Source organism: Lissotriton helveticus, chromosome 6 (genome assembly GCF_964261635.1).
Source record: "Lissotriton helveticus chromosome 6, aLisHel1.1, whole genome shotgun sequence".
Lineage (NCBI taxonomy): Eukaryota > Metazoa > Chordata > Amphibia > Caudata > Salamandridae > Lissotriton > Lissotriton helveticus.
This window is the reverse complement of record NC_136067.1, coordinates 1,708,795,251-1,708,821,411: the sequence shown is the minus strand read 5'-3', so window position 1 is coordinate 1,708,821,411 and position 26,161 is coordinate 1,708,795,251. Positions and strand designations below refer to the sequence as shown.

General features: G+C 43.3%; 1 protein-coding gene across 1 annotated transcript in view; it reads right to left on the bottom strand.

Moving 5' to 3' along the window:
- The window catches only part of LOC144763712 (uncharacterized), a 3,323,440-nt gene that overhangs the window by 68,067 nt on the left and 3,229,212 nt on the right, over positions 1 to 26,161 (bottom strand). The window contains exon 12 of the mRNA XM_078649576.1: positions 6,852 to 6,944. Within this exon, the coding sequence (XP_078505702.1) occupies positions 6,852 to 6,944 (93 nt within the window). The remainder of the gene's footprint in view (positions 1 to 6,851; positions 6,945 to 26,161) is intronic.

Below are 26,161 nucleotides of genomic sequence, written 5' to 3'. Positions count from 1 at the left end.
TGAAGACCACGATTGCCTTGATGTGACTGAACTATGCATGAAACCCAGACCAGATATTGTGGATGAACCGTTGTCTGACCCTGATGAGATTTACTTTGTCGATGGTTCATGTTTAAAAGACGATACTGGTCGGTTGAGAGCAGCTTATGCTGTTTGTACCATTACTGGAGTTGTGGAAGCCGCTTGCCTGGAAGGAGTACATTCCGCACAGGTAGCAGAAATCATTGCCCTAACTCGTGCCTGCATAGCAGGAAACGGAAAGAGAGTCACCATATACACTGACAGCCAATATGGTTTCGGTGTGGTTCACGATTTCGGGCAGTTGTGGTCTCAGAGAGGTTACATGACCTCCTCTGGTTCGCCCATTCGAAATGGAGAATTTGTGCGATTGTTGTTAGAAGCATTACAAGGTCCAGTTGCCATAGCAATAGTAAAATGTGTAGCTCATACTAAGAATACAGATTTTGTATCACAAGGCAACAGGTACGCTGATGAGGTCGCACGCTATTGTGCGGAACAAAATTATTCTGTCTCAAAAGTGGAAATTGATGGTGCTGAAGAAAAGACAGAATTAAGCATGATGTTAGAGACCGTGGATACCTGGGAAGATTTAAGGGTAATGCAGGAGAACGCACCGGAAACTGAGAAAAAGGCATGGGAAATAGCAGGTTGTGTGCGAAGTGAAATGGATTTTTGGGTTTCGGCAGATGGGAGGGCTGTGCTACCTGAAGAATTAGCTAATCCCATGGCAAGAGAAATACATGGTCCAGTACACCTAGGAAGAGACGCTATGAGGAGAGTGTTTAGGCAGACTTGGTATTGCCCAAAATTTAGAATAGCAGCAGAATCAGTATGCAAGCGATGTGTTACCTGCCAACAACTGAACGTAGGCAAAAGAACACCAGTCACACTGAGTCACATTGGGAGGTCGGGGGGGCCTTTCAATAGAATGCAATTAGACTTTATTGAAATGCCAAGAGTTAACCGCCTTAGGTATGTGTTGGTGGTTGTATGTATATTTTCCAGATGGGTTGAAGCATACCCTACACGCAGGTGCGATACACTCACAGTAGCTAAATTGTTGCTCAGGGAGCTGATACCGCGCTTCGGGGTGCCTGCCTCTCTGGAATCGGACAGAGGAAAACATTTTAACAGCGAAATAGTGAAGATGTTGTGCTCCACATTAAAGATCGATCAGAAACTGCATTGTAGTTATCGACCAGAAGCCTCAGGGATTGTGGAACAAGTAAACGGCACTCTGAAGAATAGATTGGCTAAAGTTTGTGCATCCACATCTTTGAGTTGGCCAGATGCTCTTCCTTTAGTGCTCATGAGCATGCGCAGCACACCTGACAGGAGGACAGGTCTCTCTCCACATGAGATTCTGATGGGGAGGGCCATGAGACTTCCCACGGTTCCAACTGCTGCCCTATTGAATATTACAGATGATCTGATCTTGGATTATTGTAAGGGACTGTCTGACGCCATCCATTCTGTGTCCCTTCAGGTGCATGCGGCTGAAGTTCCAGCATCAAGGAATCTGTGTCATGATCTGAACCCAGGGGATTGGGTGCTGGTCAAGAAGCACGTCCGGAAGAACTGCCTAGATGTACGCTGGCGTGGGCCCTTTCAGGTAATCCTGATCACGAACACCGCGGTGAAGTGCGGAGGGCTGCCAAATTGGATCCATGCATCCCATACTCGAAGAGTTCCAGCACCTCTAGAAGAAACAGCTCCTATCCCAGATGAAAGTTCAGTCGTGGAAGAAAAGTCACAAGAGGGGATTGGATCAGCTGAGGGGGTGTCGGAAGAAGGTGGGAACGCATCGGATCCAGAAGAAGAGAGAAGACAGGACGGCAGTGAGACTGAAGACGCAACTGAAGGGGAGAGCTACAGTGAATACGACTCAGACACAGATCAGTACCAGAGCGACCAAGAACCGAGTGTGAGGACGAGAAATAGGAGAACAAGGCTTGGAGCTGCCACTTGGCCGGAAAGAAGAAGGAGGCTAAGTCTAAGGTCGGCTCAGGAAGAAACGCTTGCTCCTATATCCGAAGACTCGGATCCAGAAGAAGATACCCAGGATCAAGCCGAAGAAGGTCTTAGAAGATCAAGGAGGGTGCGAGTGCCTAGCAGAAGGTACTCTACTCCCGATTGGACCTACCTCGTTGCAGATGTCCGTGGGACACAGAACCGGGAGGGTCAGGGAAGTGAGCCTGATCAGAACTGATCCGATCATCACAGTGCAAATAAGATTCCTGCTGCCAGGAGCGGAGACCGAAAGGCTGCTGACACTCAACATCGTCTATCCTCCTCTCCTGAGCGGAATAAGAAAATTGATTTTAGAGACAGTTGATTTTCCGGTTTGCTGTTCACGATATCCAGTGTTGGAGGGAACTCTTCTTCGACTGGAAATGCTTGAGCGAGTAGTGGAAGTTCTTGGAACACTCATTGTCTTGGACTAATACCTTGTTGTAAATGTCTTCAAAGGGGCGTAGAACTGGGAAAGTGAAGAAGGTGATCCTGGTCAGAACGGACCCCTTTGTAACTGTGGATGTAGAACTGATAGTACCAGGAGTGGAGATCGAAAAGATATTAACTCTTCATTTTGTTCGTCCACTTATCCAGAGTGAAATAAGGAGAATAATCCTAGAGACAGTCGAATTTCCGTGTTGTTGTGAGAACTGTCCAATATTTGAGGGAATACTTCTTCGTATGGACATTTATGAAGACGTAGTGTCACTCCTTGCAACATACATAGATTCTGATTGATAAAAGACTTTTGGAAAGGAATTGTAAATATTGCTGTAAGATAACCTAGCGCCGAGTGGAAGAAGAAAATGGTAGGGTCTCCCTTTTAGAGGATGGAGAAGGGCTAGGGTTGTCTATTTCCTACAGGACTTTTAAACTGTTTTTCGGAGCAAATTGTCAGCTTCTAAGTGTTCAAAAGAGAGACATTGTTTGAAAGAAAGTTTTTGTTCGGAGAGAAGGAGAAGTTGATGCTGGAAGAACATCCAAAGCTACACTGTTTGAGATCATGGAGGCTGGCAACCCGAACCGCAGGGCGAAATGTATAGTTGGCACACTTTTAGGGGTGGTGATTTCACTTATAGTTTTAGTGGTTACTGTTTCATATATAGTGGGACACGATAGAGATGCAACTGCAGTTAAGGAAATCAAGGGAGTGTCAACACAGAGGACAATCACTATTAATAGTAAGGGAAACATCAATGATAAAGACAAAGCGTTGTTAGATGCGGAAATAAAAAGATTACACACAGACGAATCACAGGGAAACTTCAGGTCAAATGCTTATGCCAAATTGCTTTACGAATACATTGATGTCATGGAGGCGAAGAATTGCTACGTTTGTATGCAATTACCAGCTTCGGTGGAGGAGGGTATCAGATACCATCATCTTCCATTGACATATGGAATTACATGTAGTTTATTGTTAAGCATATTCTATGGACGAGAGGGGTTCGAGTATTATTTCTCGAACTTTGACTCGACATTGCCAGAGGTCCCAAATTACAAGCATCTGAACAAGTGGGACTATTACAAGAGCGAAGACAGATTACACAAATGGTTCATTCCATGGAAAACGTTAGATACTTCACATGCCCGAAGAAATAATTTGACTTGTCAAGTGTCAGAAATTGAGAAAAGGTTTATAGGGCAGGTGGATACTAGATACAGGAGGCAGAAGATTCTAAAGGCTTCAGGGCAATGGGAAACAGATTGGACCAAGGAAGAAAGGATACACCAAAGAAAGGGTAGCTTTGGTCCAATTGCTTTAGACAAGGAGAAATGGGGGAAACTGTGCATTCACAGGAGTTACTCCTATTATGAGAATCTGTATGTAGGTCAAGTCAGTTGTGAACATGCTTTTCAATTGGAGTACTACTCCAAAGATTTTTTGAAAGAGATACAAGCAATTCCAAATGTATATTTTGTATGTGGAAGAAATGCATATGTGAAGCTACCAGATAATTGGTACGGATCATGTTATTTAGCAATTGTCTTCCCCAAAATATATCATGTTAAGAATTTAGAAACGACAAAGAAAGGAATACCAACTAGAGGGAAGAGAGGGCTAGGTGCAGCAGAAGTAATTGGGGATGTATTCGGTGCTGCTTTCCCTATCCTAGGAGTGATACTGAATGACATCAAAATTAGAAGATTGGCTACAGTCGTAGATAGGTTATCCGCCAGTACTGCTAGATCATTAATGCTGGTGGAGGGTGAGATGCAATCGATAAGGGCAATGGTTCTTCAGAACCGACTTGCTCTAGACGTCCTGTTAGCCAAAGAAGGAGGAGTTTGCAAGGCTTTGAAGGTCCAGGAATGCTGCACTTACATTCCGGACAATTCAAAACCTTTAGAAAAGTATATACGAAACATCACTGCAATTCACCACGAAATTGAGGATCTGACAAAGGTGAACGTGTGGGAAAAAGTAGGTCACGGAATGGGTAAAGTTGGAGGGTGGTTTGCCAACCTAGGAAAGGGTATCGTTTGGTACATACTGAAACCCATCATCATAATTGTGATTTGTGTAATCACTTTGTGGGGATTGGTGCGTTTGTACCAATGGTATAAAGCAAACAGGTTGCAGAGATCTATGAGAGAACAGGAGAAAAGGTTGACAGCGATGCAAGATATACAATATAAGAGTCTGAAGGCATTGGAGACAATGAAAAGAAGTGGCAATGCCACGACTTCACTTTGAAGAGTCCTACATCTTTGTGATGGTGTTTTGATGGTGATGACCCCTGAAGGTCATCAAAGGGGGGACTGAGAGAGCACTAGTCTGAGAAAAAATGTATAAGTGCACCATATTTACAAGCACGTAGTTAGTTAACATATGCCTTGCACCAGAGTGTCTTATATTTAGTAGTGAAATGTATAGAGTGTTCAAGTAGGGTAACAATAATCATAACAGTGTGAGACTAATGTAGAAATGTTGGAATGAATATGAAAACCTCACGTTCTCATGTTAAAGGAATCATGTAAGAGTTAAGTGGAACCTTGCAAACCAGTTCAATTGTGTAGGCCTCATGGCAATTCACAGAAAATCTAAACGTGCTGCTAAAATAATGTGAGGTGGGGTTAACGTGGTTCTTCCAAAATGTATTATCGAATTTAGTTTTGAAATATATGCTTTATAGATGTGTACTTTAAGAAACGTATGTTAGTTAAGAGTGCTGTTTAAATCAAGTTAAATGTTTTCAGAGTGCAGGGACCCGCTTCATGTAAATCAAGTAGGCTCGAACTGATAATGATGTTCCTTTGATCTGAAATGTGCTTGTTAGAGAAGAAGTCGAGAGGCGCCAAGTACTGTGCTTTCCATATGCTTTACGACCTATAGATATGGGGGAGCCTGGAATTTGAGGCCCACTGTAGGATGGCCTGTATGCAGGTGCGAGGGGTCCTAATCAGTCGAAATGAATGGAGCTTTGTTCAGTGGCGCTTGGCGCAGGCCTGTAGGAGTCTTCAGGAATTTCAGGGGGTATCGGCGCACTGGAGAAGAAGCCTGGGAACCAAGGTCAACTTTAACGAGGGTCTTGAAGAGTACCATCATGGAGTTTACCGCGCAAAGATGTACCACGTGAGGGGCGTCCCAAGGGGCGTTCCTATCGGAAATGTGATTTTGTATTAGGGAAAGCGACCCGGGAGGAGAGTAGAGCAGATGATTTTGGGAGCCTAAGGAAGCGGATGGGTAGGCAGATAGGCTGATCAGGAGAGACCCATTATCAGAGAAGAGACAAGGAGAAGTGCGTGATCTTCTTAGGAAGTCACCACGGCTGACACCTTTTTGGGGTAAAGATCTTGTTAAGTAGGGATGTCACTTAGTCTAGTGTAGGGACAGACTAACTTGAATTTTCTTTTCTGTAATGACTCTTAGGTTGCAACTTATATCGATCCTTGCAAACCTAATGATCTTTGAACTTGTACTCATTATTCTGTTTTGTAGACTCAGATTATTCAAAGAATTCATGTTCATTGTGATACCAGTATATCTCTTGAATCTCATCTTGAGAAGTTTGTATCTTCAGTTATCTCTGGTTTTATATTAAATTTTCAAAACTTAATCCTGGTCAGTGATCATTTAGAGTGGTATAAGTTCTTAAAAGATTGACCTATTGTTAGATTGCCTTTTACTCAATGACAGGTACCAACGATCCAGTTCGACTTGGTTTGGGATCTGGTAAGGTAACTAGTAACCAGTAATCCCGCGTTAACACATCCATTGACAAATAAGGTCTGTCTATAAAAGCCTCACAGGAAGCTAAAAACTGTCCTTGATAGTAGGCCTCATTGCCGATGAATAGAACTATTGAAGACATTAACGTGATTTGAGAGAACTACTGCCTTTCTGTGGAAGATTGTGTGCACAGCTGAGCAGAGGAATATTTTGAAAGATGACAGATGCATGAACTGGGGGTACTACTTTGCCCTGGAAGTCCCCTATTGTTTTGCAGATGGCGAGGGCACCTTGGTGGGGTGTAGTCACAGATCATCTCCATTACTGAGATGGTCAGGTAATCTTAATTAATTAAGATGCACAACTCAGACAGCACTAAAGGCAGCAATCAAGTTGATTTTGTCACATGTTTTGTGATTAGATGTTGTATCACTGTGATCAGTGGAGGTTATAAGTGCTGTGATCAATGAGACCATCCATGATGCTATTTGTGAGATGGTGTGACATCACCTGCAGGACACTGTTATGTAAACTGCTACATGTCAAACAGGCAGAATTTCACCAGAGTAACAATATCAGTTTCTACAATGACAGAACATTAGACAAAGAGGCCTTACAATATATGAATTATTAGTACACGTACCATCATTGTTCAAGTTTATGTCATTCTCTGCATCTACGAACTCCTGTGATTCACTGAGCTCAGAAGGTGGTTTATCTTTGTCTTCTGCTGAATCTTGTAATATTAGAAGGTGAGAAACAACAAAATAAAAGAATAGCATTAATCACGGTCAGATGTAAACATATAGTGAACATATCTGAACATATTAGGTGGCTCATCAGACAGGTAGTTGTTACTTTTCTGGAGAATGCATTTTCTGTACCATACCAGCCTGTCCAGGAGTTTGATCACATGGTAAACTAAGTTAGATTTCCATTCATCCGAGATTGATAAACTAAGTACTAATAAATGTGTAATATGTATTGCTTAGAAATGTATACAACTCAATTATTACAAGCAAATGTTTATTATAATGCATTGTAACTTCCAACCCCTGGGTATAAGCCTGTCTATAATTTCATTATCATAGTCAAGTTGGGAAATCTATAGTTACCTTAAGTGAGAAAATGGCATAGTTGCTCAACTCTAACATAGATTTACAGTCCAATGCTAAGGACGACACCGGTTGTTAAAGGCCCTGAACCTGGGTATATTATAACAAGAGAGTGGGCGATTTGCAGCCAGTTAAGTCAGATACAGAAGGCTTTAAGGCTGTTAGAACACTCCACAGACTGAGGCTGCAAACAGAAACATTTTGGAATGTTGGAGGAGTAAGCCTACAGCATCAGTATTGGCCCTGAGCCCCATCACCATCTTCAGTGGAGCTCGCACCATTCCTGTATTCTAATTACTAATTACGGCTGCAGTTTTAACAATGAAAAAACTATTGGCTTTTATTCTTCTGATACTTTTTCCTGATATGAACAGGAATCATCAAAGAAGAGAGATGTATGTCAATATGTGTATTTTCTGCACGCTATAGGTTTTTACAGGAAAAATAGAATTTCTCCGCATGGTTTTATACATTTTCAGCTACAGCATTTTTTGCAACAATTTATTAACAGATTTTTGGCATGTTTAATTCGACACTACAGTTCTACTATTATGCTTCATGCCAGCAAACACACTGCCTCCTTTATATGAAAAAGCCCAGCACCAAGATGGTTTGTGGAAAGGATGATAAAGTGACCACATGCAATAAGGAACAAATATCACCTTTTGTGTGTTATACGGCTATTGTAAGTCACCTTAGAGATCCATGAACATATTAAGAAATGTGGCCTCATTTCGATATATGGTCATAGAACCTCAGGGATTTGCAACATCCTTATTAGGTACAGCAGGAAGTTCTTAATGCTTTATCCTTACACGCCAACTGACCCATTCCTGTTACCACTCTTTCCTAGTTTATAATAGTACAAATGCCCCTCAGAAACTGTCAGTGCCCTTAATAAACTGTAACGAAATAACACATTCGATTTGTATTATTTAACTGGAGAACTGAAGCTTGATAGGCAGCACAGGGCAATGAGACCAGTTTCTCAAATGTCCTCCATTGTTTAAAAATTTAGTATATCCCTGTGTGTGTAACAGAAACGGCACTTTTACTAAAATGTCACTTGGAACAAGCATTGAAAAACCAATAGGTCTAGCTTTTGCGAGCAAAAAAACGCAGAAAACATTTGTGGAAGCCAGTGTTGGCATATTAACCTGGAAAACTTAGTTTTGCCACAGCTTCTTACTTGAGTATATATAGCATGCTCAGAAGGCTAAATGTGAATACTAACAACATTTTAAAAAGCCTGCTGCAGTGAAACTGAAACAAAAAAGTATAGGACCTGATTACGAGTCTGGCAGTCTTGCGACCTCCAGACTCGCGGTGGTGGTCCACCGCCTGCTGCACTACGACTTGAAAAGTCCTTGCGAAGGAGGATCGCTGGCTGCACCAGGGAACAGTCATTTCCTGGCGGTGGCGCACAAGTTCATCCACCACCAGCATTTCATGGCAAGACCCCGCCATGAAAAAGCTGGCGGTGAAGGAACAAAGGGGGCCCCTATATGCTCCCAGGCATGGGGATACATTCAGGGCGGCACAACATGTGCCCCACCTGTCTGTATCCCCACAAAGTTCCAGCACGGCATGGACATCCACGTCTATGCCGTGCAGGATCTTTTTTTCAGTTCTCATTGCGGTGGCTGTTTTCCAGGCACCGCCATGGGAAAGGCAAAGGATCGCCGACCGTATTATAAGTTGAACTCGTGTAACACGAGCTCAACTCGTAATGCGGCTGTCAGTCCTTGCGCAGCTTTGGTGCACTGGAGGCAGTGTTGCGCCGGCGCCACTGCACCAAACTCGTAATCAAGCCCATAGCTTTTTCTATGAATCGCATGAATGACGTTAAGCATTTCATTTGTGATCATTCGGAGTTTTTCGAGATGTAAAATTATCTCTAATACATGACAATGCAAACACTCCCTAGCAGCTAGAATGATGCACCAAACAGCCAACACCATGAGCTGAGAGTGCAATGCTCCTCTGGGTGCGGCCCAATCCCTCTCTGTATATATTTTAAAGAATTGGTAGCAACAAATTAGCAGAAGCTATGATGTCAGTCCACACCTAAAACATCTAGAAATCTTTTAATTCTGTGATGAACCGAGAGGGAACAAAATTAAATGTTGGTAAGCAGTTATGTACTGAATGCCCATACCAGAGAAGAAGCAATGCCACAATGGCAGTAGAAATTACTTGCAGTGTTACATTCACCCCACCGATGGGTGATCTAGGAGTTCACATTAGTATTTAGCAGATGATGCCTCGAATAAAACACAGTTTGTTCTGTTACTGTCCTGATAGAGTTCAAGTGCCTTTAAAATTCAAAGTCACCTACACAGAGTATTTATGATTGGCACCTCTCATGCAAAACAATCCTGGTAACCACATACAATTGCACCTAATCCTAACCTATGGTGTGATAAGAAAATGAAAACATTGCAGATTATGAAAATAACTAAGACCATAAATTATCAGTAACATTGTGTTGAACTACTGATCAATTTCGGAAACTATAAAACAAAAAACCCAAGAAAGGTAATTAGGTACATGACCAGTAATGGAAGCAGGAAAAATCAGGGCCCACTAGAAAAGTGTGACATTTTTTGACAGGATCTATGTAAGAATCCGTCATAAAATATTGCGGGCAGAAAATAAAATAAAAATACGAGGAGAGCCATACATTAAGAGCCCTACCAAATTAATAGTCATAAAGGAGAAAGAATCATATAGAATGGAGGAGTTTATCATCTAACAATCAGCATCCCATTTGCAAGAAACAAGAAAGGTCCTGACTCCAGCAACTAAAGCCATAACATGAAGAAAACCATCTACAAATCCAGAATTAAAAAAAAAAATTATGGGAGTGGGGAACAACGAGGTCATAATATATTTATAATTCTTCCCGGTCCTTGGACAAGGTCGATATGTGTAAAAACACAAATTAAGTACTACATTTGTATTGATAATAGAACAAAATATAAGTACAGCAGGACCGGAATAGAAACCATCAATCCTGAAACGCAAATTTCCACATTCAGAAAGAATGAAACTTAGATGACCATTTAATATATAACAATCAAATTGGCTGGGTCGGGGTGAATGATGAATTCTGAATTTTGAAACGCATAGGAACTGACTACAGCACCCTAAATATACGACAGCACATTGATGAAAAAAGCCTAGCTGGTAAGAATAATGCAGAAATAGCTTGAAAATGAAACTGAAGAGGGTCTTCATATAACACTTACGAAAACTGATACACTTCACATAACCCTCCCACCCTTCACACTCTGACCAGGCAGAAATACTTCATTAGCTGATAGCACAGCAAACAACAGCCGCAATATTCTGCCCCCACTAAAGTGAAAATGCAAAGCATGTCTCCAGGCTTGCCTCTGCAGACTGGGAACATAGTTTTAAAACTGCTAAATTGACCTGGCAAAATAAATGTTTTGCCAGGTCTAACCCTTCCTTTTTTAGGTCTCGGCTAGTAAGAGCTTGTGCTGTCTCTTCAAGACATGTTGTATATACTTTGTGGGGTTCAGCCTCCACGTAGGCTTCCCATTTGCTGGCTCCATCGTTGCTCTCCTATTCATTCTTTCCATTTGTCCATTGCATACATCATGCCTTTTCCTGTGTTTGGCCCTCCCCAACAGCAGGGACTAATTACTATAACAATCCACTGGTCACAGTTTAGCATCTGTCTTAGGTACTAGTTTTTCTTTGTTGAAAAGCAATACACATGATTAGTAAACAGACCTGTAAATGTTCTGATCTTGTCACATTTGCTGGGAATTCAAGTACCGAAATCAAATGTCAGAAGCTGTTTTCATGGAGCGCCTAATCCATGACCCCAACGTCTCCCTTATCGCTGCTTGTTATCTTTATTGATACTTTTTATCTTTATTCATACATTCCCCGTGCAGCCTCTATGTAATGCAATGCTTCACATGTATGGCCATAGCAACATATGTGCATCATTAAAGCAAAGAATGGGTCACAGGCAGTTTTCCTGCCTACGCATCCCTCTGCTGAATGAGACGCTATAAGAGGGGGTTATTCTAAGTAACAGCAACTTGTTATGATTTGGAAAAGATATACAGCTTTGACAAAAAAAGACCCATTGCAGGTAGCCAAATATTTTAACACTGGGGCGTGAGCATGAAGTTGGATCTGCATTTGTTCTGTTGCTGTGAGAGAGTTACGTGTTTGTTTGCAGGGGGGCTGTAATCAGTAACATCTGCAAAATTGGGTTGCGCGCAGTAATGCAGCTCTAGGCATGAAGAGGTGGGCAGAGCTATGCTTACCTGAGGCAAGCTGCAGAATGGAATCAAGAAAACGTAATTTCTCAAAACAGGATCGGGTATGTGTTAAATAAAAATGACAGTAATTCCATATTCTATCCATAGGTTTCAATGTTAACTTATTAGCTAAGCATCCATTTCGTACTCAAGTTTTTGGAGTTTTTAGATATTAGCATTGACCTAGATGCTTCGCTCAGGCTCAGTTTGTAATATTCTTAGATCCTTGTGATGAAAATGAACAGAGCTTGGATGTGGTTTCTGCACGCCACCACTCTATAGCCTCACACTCCAAGAAATTTAGACAAAACATTAACATTGAAGTAAAATAGGACATAGAAAAATGATATCCATCTATCTATCGATCTATCTTTCGACCTGTCTATCGCTAAACTGTTTAGTGTGAAAAAGAAAACCTGTTATGAATCCCGGTTAACTCAGTTGCAAACTGTATGATCATAGGCAAATATTTCAAATTCACTGGGCCTCCTTATTTTGCTCTATCATATATGAGCACACCTTCAAATACAATACATAAGTTCAGGACATGCACTGTACAAAAACTTCTTGCGTTTGATATAAGTCGATTCTGTTGCTTCATCTATCATAAAAATCTTGACTATGTTTAGGCCATCTGACTTGCCTCTTAGTTCATTATGCAATTTTTGTCAGGACTGGAGCAGGACTTTGACTAAGTTCTTATTTCAAAATTGTAACTTTTTATACATACTGCTCAATGCGTTGATATTTTCTGAGGTTATAAGGTGAAACGATTCAGCATGTTAAATTAAATACATGTTTCTGAATTTTGATAAGACTTGATCATATTTTTACATTATGGTTTTTCTATCATTTATATGCCAACTATTTTCCAGGCTTTCCTCTAGTAAGGGTTCTTAGATTCAAGTCAAACCCTTTACTCGGCTCGCCATTTTAAATCTGGTTTTAGATGTTTTTGTCAAAGATGGACTGTGTTAAATGCATGTACCTGCAGCATGTGTTGTACCCAAACTAGATACTTATACCAGCAAGCTTGATTACTAGCAAACAAATACACCTTTTATATCTTCGATACCAAGTTTTCTGAGTACATATGTGTAACATTCCGGTATATGTCAAGTGCCTATATGTGATGTTTACATGGCTAATGGGACACATAAAAGTATGTGGACACACTTTCCATGTTCTAAGTCTTCTGGTTATTGATTTACACTTGGTGACTCTCTTTCTCCCTGTTTAGGCACACTTTTTCAACTCAACACTGCTTTGTATATCAAAACTAATGCTCAAATTCAACACTCCACACCATATATATCCACTTCATTCCATAACACAATAACTAAAAGACATGAACATTGACAACGGCTACAGCTCTCCGATTGCTGATACCTATTGACTTTGCCAGTGCTTGTTATTACGTATAAAGTTTAAGAAAACAAGGGCCACCCCACTCACAAGGAATCACGTATCTATTATATATATATAGGAACAATGGTTCCTATGGACAATGAATGGAATACTTGATATTAGTTAAGCACAATGGCAATAATGGTGGGTAAAGATATACCGATAGAGAAGAAGGCTCATACAACCTAGAGAATAAAATGCAATACTGTTTATGTCAATAATGATGTAAAGTAAAAAAATAAAAAGTGCTTGGTGTCCCAAGTGAACTTAGAACCCACATATCAAAATGACAAGTTGTGACATACAATAAGGTTGAATAATGTACAAAAACGACCATTTAGTATGTATACAATACTTATTAGCAGCTTTCTAAAACATTAGTGAGGGCTAGAAAAAACGGTTTGTTTTAAGTGCGTGTCAAACAGCATTTCGACCCCACAGTCAATAGGGGGTCACATCAGGACCTAAAAATGAGGGATACCTGAAATAAAATAATTGAAAAACTGATTCAGGCAACTGGAGGGCCGAGAAACTATGGAAAAGGTAATTATGTGGTGAATACATTACCTGAAGCAAAACAATACACTGCTAGAGTGGTGAAGTGCACACCAATAATGGAAGTGACTCAAAACGGAGTATTGGGGGAGGGGGTCGAGGGGGGGAATTACTCACATGGGGCCCAGTGGAGCACAGTTTGAGAGGAAATAGATGGAAATTAGCTTTGGAAGCTGTGATTTATTGCATCAGTTTAGAAAGCTGTCAAGTTCTGTTATTTGTAGTTTCTCACCCCTGTGAATGGAAGGGGGCTGACAGTCTTTATGCTGTGTATCAGCTACAGACGTCCATAAATAGTAAAGAAGTAAAACACTACAATCCGTGTTGGCAATTTACTTCTAAACATGCAAAGAAAATAAAAATAATTATGAGGAAAATAGAGTTAGTCGAGTGCTGTTTATACCGAAAAAACGAGTAAAAATGGCGGTAGTAAAGAGAACACGGCTCTTACCCTAGGTGAGGGATGACCAGGCGCGCAACACCCATTGGACTCACCGGGCTTCAGCCCCCCCCCCGTCGTGTGTGGCAGCCCGGGATGAGACAGATCCCGGGTACACACAGAGCCGCACCCGAACGTTTCACAGGTCTTTAAAAGACCATTTGAATGTTAACCGCATGCGTGCGGCATGATTCCCCCCCGTACGCTGGATTTTGCGAAAGCGCACTTTGCATGACGAGCTGGGCTCGTCATGAGCGTGCCAGGAGGCTACCTCATGACGAGCCCAGCTCGTCATGAGCGTCGAAGGGGTTAATTAGGCCTTGCTGTTGTTTCACCCCGTTTTGGAGGCCTGCAGTTCCACTCTGCCTACTGATTAAAAGTTCAGCCGCCCCGAAATTTTTTCTTAGCCCCCCGAAATTTGGCTCTAGTTGCGCCTCTGGGGATGACTCATCTCATTTGATCCAAGGAAGTGGGCAGCCGGAGTCAGCTGTATAGCATGCTGTTTACCATGCCGCTCTGCGGAGGGCCGCTCGAGTTGGCCCTCTGTCTGTCAAATGGCACGGGTGCAATATACGGCTCCCATAACTAATTATAGAATGGAACCACATTTCCTGTGCCTAGTGTGGTGTAACGTGACCAGACATTTTTTCAGTATAAGTTTTTCAACCTACACATAATGTCTCTCTTGCATAATGTCTTTCTTGCAAATGTCGCAATAGAAAGAGACAACATCCTCCCCCCGACACGGATTCAATAGGCCCGCTAAATGATGCTTGTGTGCTCCTCTCTGTGACCGGCAATGTCTGGTCACGTTACACTACACGTTTGCCCCACAGCTCACTCGTCAATGACCCCCTATTCTCCCAAAAATATTCTAAGTCCGAAGGTAACTCTTTGACCTGGATCAACCGAGTCACAATTGCGACCCCTACTCCATCGTGGTCAGCCTTAAATCTTACCTTTGTATCGACCAAGCAGTTGTCGCTTTGTGCTTTTTGATGCAAAAATTTAAATCAAACTTTAAAAATCCATATCTCTGTTTCCCTTATTGTATTTTGCTCGTTTGGAGTCATTTTATTCATTAAAATATTCTCTATTTTTATACATTGGATTGAGATTTTTTGTGTGTTATGTTTTTTATTTTTTAACTGTTTTGGTACTTCTAAATGCTTTACACATTTTTTTAAGTTAAGCCCGTCTCCTCTGTGCCATGCTCTGGGTGCTCTTTTGGTAGGCACAAACTCTCTCAATGAGTGAGCATGATCTTTTTTTAATTCAAAGAAGACTGTGCTTCAGTGGAGATTTCTTGCTTAGAATGAAAAAAGGGGCAGGAAAGGTGGTGGTGGTCCTGCACTCTTCCATTTGATGGGAAGGTGGGCTACAGATCCTGAATGTTGGGAGGTGAACCGAGCCAACTGCCTCCTCAGTTAAGTGAGCAATTAATGTTATGATTGCTTCAAGTCATGAAGAGTTAACCTCTTGAGAACTGTTCCTTTCAGCTTTTATAATGTTATAGTACAACAGTCCAATCAGAACTCTGCAAGGTCACACAAGTATTGTGCTTTTGAAAAATCCCTGCTTGCCTAGTATAGTTATAAGCATGCCATTGCCCAGTGGTGTAGCTAGACGTTGTGCCGCCCGTGGTGGTCACTGCATTTGCCTCCCGGCGGCCGCATGTAATAGTGGGGGGTTTGGGGTGCTGATGATTCCCACAACAGCCACCTTCACGGCCGCAGGTAAGGGGAGGAGGACGCCACCCCGAAAACTCATGCCGCCCAGGGCAGACCGCCCCACCTTTGCTACGCCACTGTTATTGCCTAAGAAGCACACCAGTATAACAGGTGGTTTCTCTTTTTCCATTACCTTAAAAACTGTTTAGCCTCAAGGCAGAACCTGAGCTCTCTCAATGAGACCAATTCTATGGAAAGAAATTATGCTGTTGGAACAGGCGCTGAGAATCCTGAGAATCTCTTAACAAATAAGAAGTCAAGACATCAAGAACATGAATATGCCACTAACAATGAAGATGTCTTTAATGCTCTTAGAAGTTCCTCATAGTTAACTACAACTGCTATCATGTTGTGTTTTCAACCCAGTCAATTGCCCCCGAGAAGATTACATAGAGATATCAAATTGCTTCAATTGGTTAGAAAGTGAGAATTTTTAATGGACTGACTCGCGCTTGAGTAATGTATTCTGATATAAGGGATCCTTTTGCAACCTTAGCTTTCTATCTGGAATTGTTCCTGGTTATAATAGGGCATCGAGGGAAATATCTATGGAAGCTATATTTGAATAAAATGATTGTATCTGCTTACAGAAGACATGGTTGCGCGACTGCCCCTGATAGAATGTTTCATGTCTATATATAATTAAATGTCTAAGAAATAAAGCTGGTCACTCCGCCAGTGGATTTGTAACATTAAGGTCGACTAAGGTTGCTAAAAAATGTGTTTACAATGTATGTGAACCGAGACTGGATTTTAACATGTAAAGTTCAACTTTATTCAAGGGCCTACAAAACTGTCTCCCAATGCACTGAACTTTCTTACAGCATTTTGGGGTGGTGAATTTAGCTGGATGGTGTCATATTAATATCCCTCTAGCGCAGACTTTGCGTCATGGAAACCAGTGATGTCCAATGATTATATTCTTGAGCCAATCTGATTTTTTTGGGAATGGTAGCTGAACTTAATATTTTAGAAACTAACGGTAGTGACCACTGGCCTTTGAAAGCCGAACTTTAATTAAGACGATCAACTGATCGAGAGAAAGTTCTTCCGCACTAAATAGAGTACCCTGGTCATTTTAAAACTTGTCTGCAAAAAAAGCAACTTGCTTAATTATTCACTGATAAAGGTTCTGTACAAAGGAAGCCCTTCCCTTTAACAGGATATATAATGTCCGCAGTGGCAGGCCGGTGAGTACAACTTAGAGTGGGGCGAGGGGCCCACACACATGCACACTCACTTACACCATTGCATCACATACAGACATGCTCACACACAACCAGCACATCACTCACTCCAAAATACACATACATTCATACGTACACGCACGAATCAAACAGTCAATAAAAACACAACACTTACCTACTGCAACTCTTGGCGAGGGAAGCCTTGAAGATGCCAGAAGGGTTGGGACTGCTGCCTGCCCTCAGCCACTGTGGGAAAGCAGCAGTCCCTACCTTGTCACAGAGTATGATGGAGTCAGAGAGACTGCTGACCCACCCACTCTGTGATGAGGTGTCAGTCATAGACAGTCAGCCCTGGGCACTTCAGAGATTAAAACAGAAGCACTCAGGTATGAGTCGATCACTGACCCTCTCCCTCATCACAAGGGGGAGGGCCTGGAAAATCTTTGCAGAGCTGTGGGAGGCCACGCCCACTGGAATTGTGTCATCCTCAGCCCAGCAAAGTTGAGCTAAGGCAGCCAGGGGCCTGCACATTTACAGCATTTCTAGCTCCTGGTTTCCTGACCTGAAAATAAAGAGTCTGTCAGGCTGAACTTTGCTCAGCCTGACAGACACTCTTTAAGTCCAGAAGGTGCAGTGGCATGGCACCTTTGCCTTTAAGAACGGGAAACTGCTGAATGTCTTATTGATATAACAATATGAGAAAGGAAGGGGTGGAATGCTTAAGAGTGGAAATCAGGTAAGTCTGTCAGAACTAAAATATATGGAGAGGTAATAAACACAATGGAAGCAATTAGTTTGATAAGAACTGCCAGGAAGCTATACATAAATTAAGTAGGGCCAGATGAAATGCAAAAAGACAATTTATACTAAAGTGATGGAATTATTTATTTATTGAGTTTTGCATAGTGCAAGCTAAACCCAAAGGTATCAGAGTGCTTTAAAGTAATAGTTACATATGGAGTAAATACATTACATAGCAACAGTGTACACAAGAGGTATACAATAAACAGTCGCAGTTGTAGGAATTACAAATGGAGTAGATACAGTCACATGAGATAGGCAAGGATACATGGCAACAATGTATACCAGAGGTATACGATGGATAGTTAGATATGTGGGTGATATAGTTCTGAGGTAGATTAGGATAGGATGTGTCGACTTAGGTAACAGTGTACGCATACGCTAGCAGTGTTGATGTAAAATGGGCAAGAAAGCATATAGGCATAGAATAACATATAGTCAAATAATAACAATGTAGACCAGTATTGACGTAAAATGAGCAAAAGAACAAATAGGCATAGCATAACAGTGTAGACTATCAGTGTAGACATAAGAAAATAAGCTGTGCGCAGGATGGTAGTGTGGGCATTCAATAACAAGTTCTGGCCTCGAAGTGTTCATGCTTCCTCGTGGATGTCGTAGGGGAGCCAGTGGGCTCGGTTTGGGGGATTTTAGACAAATAGGTGTATGTTGCCGTGGTGGGGTTAAGGGGCAGCAGATTCAGTAGAAGATCCCAGATGGCTTTATCAGGTGCTCCAGAGGTGGTGAGGAACTGTTGGAGGCAAAACACAGCGGGTTTCAGCTGCAGTTATAGCCGATGCATGAACGTCATGACAGACAGGACAGTGCGGCGGGAGCCACCCACAAGGGACAGGATTCCAGGCCATTCACACACTGTGAGGGCACAAGCTTGCGAATTTGGGAGTGCGAGCGATGCAGCTCCAGGCACGATGTAAGGGGCGGCGGTTCCTTGCTCCTGGTACATATGTGGATGATGACCCACTCGCCCACGACTAGTGCAGCAGCAGGGGCCAGTCAGGTAGGGAGGCCAGGGTGGCGGGGGGTCAGAGGAGGAGATGGGAGCCTCCTCACCGTCCCTGCAACTGGCAAGTCGCATACATGAGGGGAGGCAATCCTTTGGTCATTAGTCATCAGGGTCCATTGCCTGCACGCCTGCAACACTCGGGCAGAGCCGGGAATCAGTCTAGTGAGCCTCTCCTAGAACACATGGCAATCCCAAAGCTACCCGGCAGTCCCTTGGGCAGACAGGGGCTGGTCGTGCAAGCAAGGGGGCAGCATCATGCTCCCATATTGTTTTTCCACTTTTTCTTGCTTTTTCTTACCATCCGGGTGTTTGAATGGGGTCTGTTGTCATCCTGCAGACAGGGATAAGGATGAACAAGTCCAATAAGTCATAAGCTTGCAGGGGATTGAGGGAAGCAGCATCTGACCCAGACAGTGTCAGTGAGCCCTTGCGAGCCCAGGGTTCGTGCTGAGCGGGCAGAGCAGGTCAGGCTGCTCTCTTCGTGCATCGTGTGGGATAAATCTCCTGGTTGCTTCACCATTACTGCGCAATCATCGGGGAGTCACTGTGACCAGTTTACAGCATTAGTTACAGCACCAATGGCTGGTCAAGTGCTGCGGGCCAAGGGAGGCGAATAGCAAAGAGGGCCGGCGGTGGGCTCTCCTCATATCAACATGGCTGTTTCATTCGCTACGCTCCAGCAAGTCAAGGTGCACAGAAGATCTGGACAAGCAGTGTCTGTGAGCCCCTGCAGTTAGTCCTATTCAAGTTGTCGTTCCTCGAGAGAGTACAGGCTGCACAGAGACCGCAGGGCTGGCGGCTGCCTGCTGGGCTTATCTCTCCATTACATGGTCTTTGTTACAATCTTTTATGTGTCGCCCTGGACGCTGCTCTCGACTCTTATCAGCTGTGCAGGATTGTGAGGTCATTTCCATCCCTTCCAGATTGGCGATGACTTGATGGGGAGGATTTTCTGGGGATTTACGCCAATGGCGATCCCTAGCCCGGGGAGCGCCCGGCAGGAGCCCTTAATGGACAGCCATCTTGGAGAAAGAAAAAACAGATTGCTATCATCTGAATATAGGAATTTGTTATGCAATTAAAAAAATAATGTCGAAAAGGCAAATGTTGGAATCTTATATCCGAAGCTATAGCCTGCCAAGATAGTACAGAATTCTGAAAAATTGTGTGGCAGTGCTCACAGAAAAGCCAACTATCACACGCCTATTTAGTCCCAGAGGAAGCATGGATGGCATACTTGAGTGAAATATATGGGCCTGTTATCACAGCCTCTGCTCCTCTGGAATAAACAAGCAATGAATCTTTAGTAAACTTGTTTCCTGTGGAATCAATAAAACTTATAATTTGATCTTTAAATTTAACTAGAGATGCCAGCCCAGGTAATCTTCCCGCAATTATATTCAAAACTAACACAGACTGGTGTTCAAAAACATTAGTATACACTTTTTGTTGGGCACTTCAAATGAGTTGCTTCACAGAAAGCTGTAAAAGAGCTATGATTCAACCAATATGCAAAAAGGTTGAGCCAACATTACCGAAACATTATTGACTGATTGGTGCAGGGGCAAGGGTGTATGCTAAATTTATATTATAATACATAAAAGAATGGATTTCTGATAGTTTAGGCCCTGATTTAGATTTTGGCAGACAGGTTACTCCGTCATAACTGTGACGGATATCCTGTCTGTTGAAATTGAAACCCCATAGGATATAATAGGATTTATATTTTGGTTGACAGGATATCCGTCACTATTGTGACAGAGTAACCCATCCGCCGAAATCAAAATCAGGCCCTTAATGCGTATAGAACAGGATGTATTCAGGGAAGGCTTCTCAATGACTGTTTTAAAATTAGGGCTAGAGCCCAAAAATCAATAGAGCAATGGGGATTTTTTTTGTGCTTATTCTGTTGCAAAAATTGGAAAGGAGGGCCATCTTGCAAGGTTTACTTTTAATAGGGCAAATGCTGAAATTGATACCAATTCGGCTTTGTCTAAAGCAGACAATCCGAAGTGCAGCCCTTATTATGCTTCATTGCAGGTCTTTGTAAATGTAAAAATAAATACTACGGATGACAATTATTGGTACCTGTATTCCATGCTTATAAAGCTCCACCTCATGCTAAGGTTTTGCATGGTGCAGAATTATTATTGTTAGAGTCTTAAATTTCTTGGGACCAAACTGTGGGATGCTGCTTGAAACATGTACTGGCCATTCCACACAGTACTATGGTTCAGGATATTCAAATTGAGTTAAAGCGTACTTCATGGTGAGATAAGGTGGCATTTCAATCACTGTGATATTTGAGTAAATGAATCCTACCTACTGAAAATAAAATATCAATAAATTGTTATGACAAATTAATATCTAGTAAATATCAGTGGGCTCTATCTGCAAGGAAACATATTTGTTCACTGAGGAGCCGGACATATTTGTTAACACCCATAAATATGTCAAAATCAAACTTCAAAATGTTGTCAGGCTTGGTCTTAAATCAACGTGATAGTACATAGCTAAAATCACAATCATCAATATAATTAAGACATTCCTAATCAAAATAAAACAAAAAATATAGCTGTACACAATTATGTGGCAGGACATTGGGTGCAAAGTTGTACACACTTGGAATCAGCCCATGTAATACATGCAGAGCAAAGTCTAAAACTTAAGATGAGAACTGTATGCTGACTGATTTACTGCATGCATCATAAGTGTGAACTAAATGGACTTTTGAATAGGCAACTATTTTATTCTAACAGAAGTTTTCAGATGAAATAAAGAACAAATAACTTAATCGGGTACCCACTTCACAGCCCTATCATGCCTCCCTAAACTCTCTTATCTTACTATATTCCCATCTCCCTTACATATTAGTCTAACCTTCCCTCAAATCCCGGCCTTGACCACTCACCCAAATCCTCCACCGGTTTTAAGAATTTTCACATTCTGCAGCACAAACCGCCACCCACAGAAACTGATCTGTGAGGTTAGCCGTTCAGTACATCTTCTAAAATATTTAAAAAATCCCCTTTTGTTTGGGTATAATAGTTTACTTACATCTTTCGTGATGTAATCAAGGATCAGAGTCCAATGTTTTCAGAATTTGGTTGTTTCCCTTCTAATGCTTTGGTCTATTTTTTCAATCTATCAAAATAGCAAACTCTTTTGAACAATTTGTTAAAACCCTGGACTTTGTGCCAGTACTTCATAATGGTCTGTCTCTTAATTTCTGTGAAATTTTATTTATTGTATTTGATATTCAGTGTGCAGAGTATTTAGTTTGGCGAATCTAAGATTACTGCCCTCGAGCCTTGTGACATTTTTTCTATCCTTATTGCCTTTTCAATTATCTTCCAACACTGAGGTCAAAATGAATGTAAAACATGTACATTGCCACAATATGTGCGCCACTGCGCCCCTGCATCCACACTTTCTTTCCTACTGATTATGACAGTCTAACATGAGTAAAATGCCACCGGCAATGGACATCGAGCATTATCTGTTGCACTCCTTGGCCACACAAAATGCAGGATTTACTCATGAATCTGTTTGGAATTACAAACTGATTAGTATTATTTGGATGTGTTAAAAACAACAAGTATAGGCTACATTTGGCGTCCCACCAATAGGGTATGTTCTGAGTTTTTCAGTTACACTAATCCATAGTTTGAGGATGAGCCTGTCTCACAATTTTCTGCTGTATATCTGCAGTCTGACACAATTAGGTGTCAGTCAAACAAGAGTGTGCATGTGAACTATTGCTTGGTGCTGCTTTCCCTTGTAACATCTCACTGACAACTCCAGTATTGAAGATGGATTTTGGGTTCAGTATACACTGGCCTGTCAGGAACCTTCCAATCAGTGGGCAGGGGAATAGTTGGTTAGATCTACTTAGCCCCAAGAGGCTAATGCATGCTTCTCCGTATTGGAATGTTGCTCGAATATGAATTTACCTTGAAAAAACAAAGACTAGAGGCGTTTGACAAAACAAGAACAGTTTGTTTAATCAAACACCTCGGCCGAGAGTGCAGCATACAGAAACAGGCCTGAGGACTGACAGAAAGTGCAATCATTTTGAATGTCTTTTATACATTTCTTAAAGTATCATAAAATAATTATTAACCCTGTTTTGGGAGTGGAATGTGGGTCTTGTCATGAAGCCATACATTACTACCACCTGATGACAAATGCAAGTGGGTCTCAACCTTGCCTGGACACAATGAGGGCAAGTGGGTAACATGTCCAGATGTCTGGCATGGGGAGCGAGTACACACTGCGTGTATAGTGTGTGCTGTGTCCTGATTGGCTGAGTGTTTCTAACTTCATGTGGCTTCTTTTTTTTTTGGTTATAAACTTTTAGTCAGTGCACACACACAGCTTTTCGCCTACAACCCTGGGGCCGGCAGCAATATAGGGTAACGTAAATACATAGCACAAAACCAGGTCGTATAATCAGCACACCGTCATCCCAAGGGTCAGGAGACGCAGGTCTTATATAGCACAACTTAGTGGATGTTCCGAATGTGCCGTCGCCCCCCGTCCCCTCCGACCTCGGTAAGCGTGGTGTCGATGTCTACTATGCAGTGGGGATATTTTGTGAAGTGTGCCTGTCTGCCAACGAAATCCAGGTCTATCACTACTCTCGCAACAACCCCGCCCAACCCCGCCACTCCCCCCCTGATTGCCCATGTGCCTGCCTCCACTACATACCTACTGCCACAGCGCCTCGCCCCCCCGCCCATGTCCACGCCCTTCCTGCATCCCCCCCACTCATCAGGTTCCCTCTCCCGCCAGGCCCCCCGCACCGCGTGTAACCCAATGTGGGTGTTCCTAAATGTCCTGTGTCCCGCCAGCCTCTCCAAAGTCCCAGATGTCCCGCCCAATATCCCGCATGAGCCTCCGTGTACTGTGTATCTAATCCTCGGGGCCCTCCTCACCTACATGCCGCTCCCTCTGTCCCCTCCTGATCCGGTTCCGCGGTGTCCTTATTGGAGTCGTAAGTCAGATACAGGTCCCAAAAATGTTTTGGTCTACTGACAGGGGGTAGGAGTTCGCTATAGAGCTGTGACTGGGGGCAACCATACAGCATGTCCCTGGCCCATCTGCCTTTGGTCGGAAGCGCCCCCCGCATCCAACACTGTGCCACCGCTCGTCGAGCCATAATTAGCCCCATATCTGCCAGGCGACGTGTCGCTGGGGGGAGAATCCTGGTATGTCCCAACAATGCCAACGCAGGGTCTGCTGGGAGCTCAGTCTCAAGTATTTGACCCAGTTCTAGAAAAACGTCTGCCCAGAATTTGTTAATGCCCGGGCAAGACCATGCCAGATGTAGGAAGTCCGCCACCGGTGCATGGCAGCGTTCACATTCCGACGTCTGTCGGAGGCCGTATCTGTGCAGGCGTTCTGGAGTGTAATATACTCTTTGTAAAAATTTAAAATGAATGAGTCTATGTCAAGCATTAAGCAACACTATTTTAGTATTGCGACAGCAGTATTCCCACATTGAGTCACTTATCTCCGCCTGCAGGTCCCGCTGCCATGCCAGTCGGGCTTTTGAGGGTGGCTGCTCCCCGCGAAGCTGACCTGCCTTGTATAGCCGCGAAATCAGGTTGCTGGAGGATGGGGTTTTTATAACGTGTGTTAGCTCCGGCAGTTCGGGAGGTTCTGCCATGGTCGAGCCTAGCAGGACTTGAAGCGCTGCACGGACCCTATGGAAGTGAAAACGGTGCAGCAGCGATACTGGGGTCTGGGGAGGGACGATCTGGTCCCAGGAAATTACCGTCCCATCCTTGAACAAGTCTCCCAGCTTAGATATGCCTAATTGTTGAAGGGCGCGCGTGACCCCCTTCTCCCGCAGCGGCGAAAGCCAAACAGCCCAGTCTATCGGAACAAGAGGGGAGTATAGTATTGCGTGGTCATGTCTTTTGGCCAGGGAGTGCCAGGCGTGGTTTGTCGCTATGATGGAGTCCAAAGAACCTATCCGGCGCGTAGCCGGCTCAAACACCGTAGCCGGTGGAGGGAGGGGGTCCGTGAATAGGGTCTCCAGGATCATGTGTGGGATATTACGATCCCCGTGTATCCATGTATGCAAATGTGTCGCTTGAGCAACCCTATAGTACCTTTCTAGGTCCGGGGCCCCTAAACCGCCTTGTTCATACGGGAGCATTAGAACTTGCCACTGTACCCTTGGTTGCTTACCCCCCCATGCCAACCGCGTGAGGGTCTGAGTCATTGTCTTGAAGAAGGCCTTCGAGAGGATCACCGGGATATTGTTAAAAAGAAACAAAAACCTCGGGAGCACTATCATTTTCATTAGCGCGATTCGGCCCGACAAGGACAACGATAATTTGCACCATCTATCAACATCCTCAGTTAACCTAGTATATGCGACTCCATAATTTTCCCTAACTAAAATATCCGGATCCGGATGCAGTTGTATGCCTAAGTATCGAACCGGATCTTCTGACCACTGTAGTGGGTAATCCATCACAAACTCGCCCGTCACTGGAGTCAGCGGGAACGCCACCGATTTGTTCCAGTTCACTTTTAGGCCTGACAATGCTCCGAACTGCACCATTTCCCTGAGTACGGGGAGAGGTTGAGTTCCGGGTCTCTGACGTACAAAAGTGTATCGTCCGCGTACGTGGAGATGCATATCTTGTAAGTAGGGAAACTAATACCCTCTTGACTATGGTATTCTCGAAGTGCACACGCCAGGGGCTCCGCTACAAGTGCGTATAGCAATGGTGAGAGGGGACAGCCCTGTCTAGTGCCTCTGCATATTGCAAACGCTTCCGTGACTCTGTTACCTAGTCGTATTCTGGCCGATGGTTTATGGTACAAGGCGCCTATCATTTGTAGAAAAGGTTCGCCCAGTCCCAGCTTCCTAAGCACTCTCGACATGAAGGGCCACTCCACGGAGTCGAACGCCTTCTCCATGTCCAGAAATACTGCCAATGCCTTATTCTCTGGCTTCACATGCTGCATCGTCCCTAGTACCGTGCGTATGTTGTACGTGAGGTTCCTAGAAGGAATAAAGCCGGCCTGTTCTGGGGCTACCAGTTCCGGGACCAGTAGTGCGAGACGTGTCGCCAGCACCTTGGCATACAGTTTCGCGTCGACATTTATCAGGGATAGGGGTCTGTACGACCCGCGCTCAGTAGGGGGCTTCCCTGGTTTAAGGAGAGTGATAATGAGTGCCTCCCGCATGGATGGAGGCATGCTACCTTCCAAGCATACGTCGTCAAACAGTGTTGAGAGGAAGGGTATCAACTGGTCTTTAAAAGCCTTGTAGAAGCCAACCGTCAGCCCGTCAGCACCTGGGGCGCTACTGGATCTCATGCTATCCAGCGCCTCCACTATTTCCTCCTTTTGAATAGGCATCATGAGGA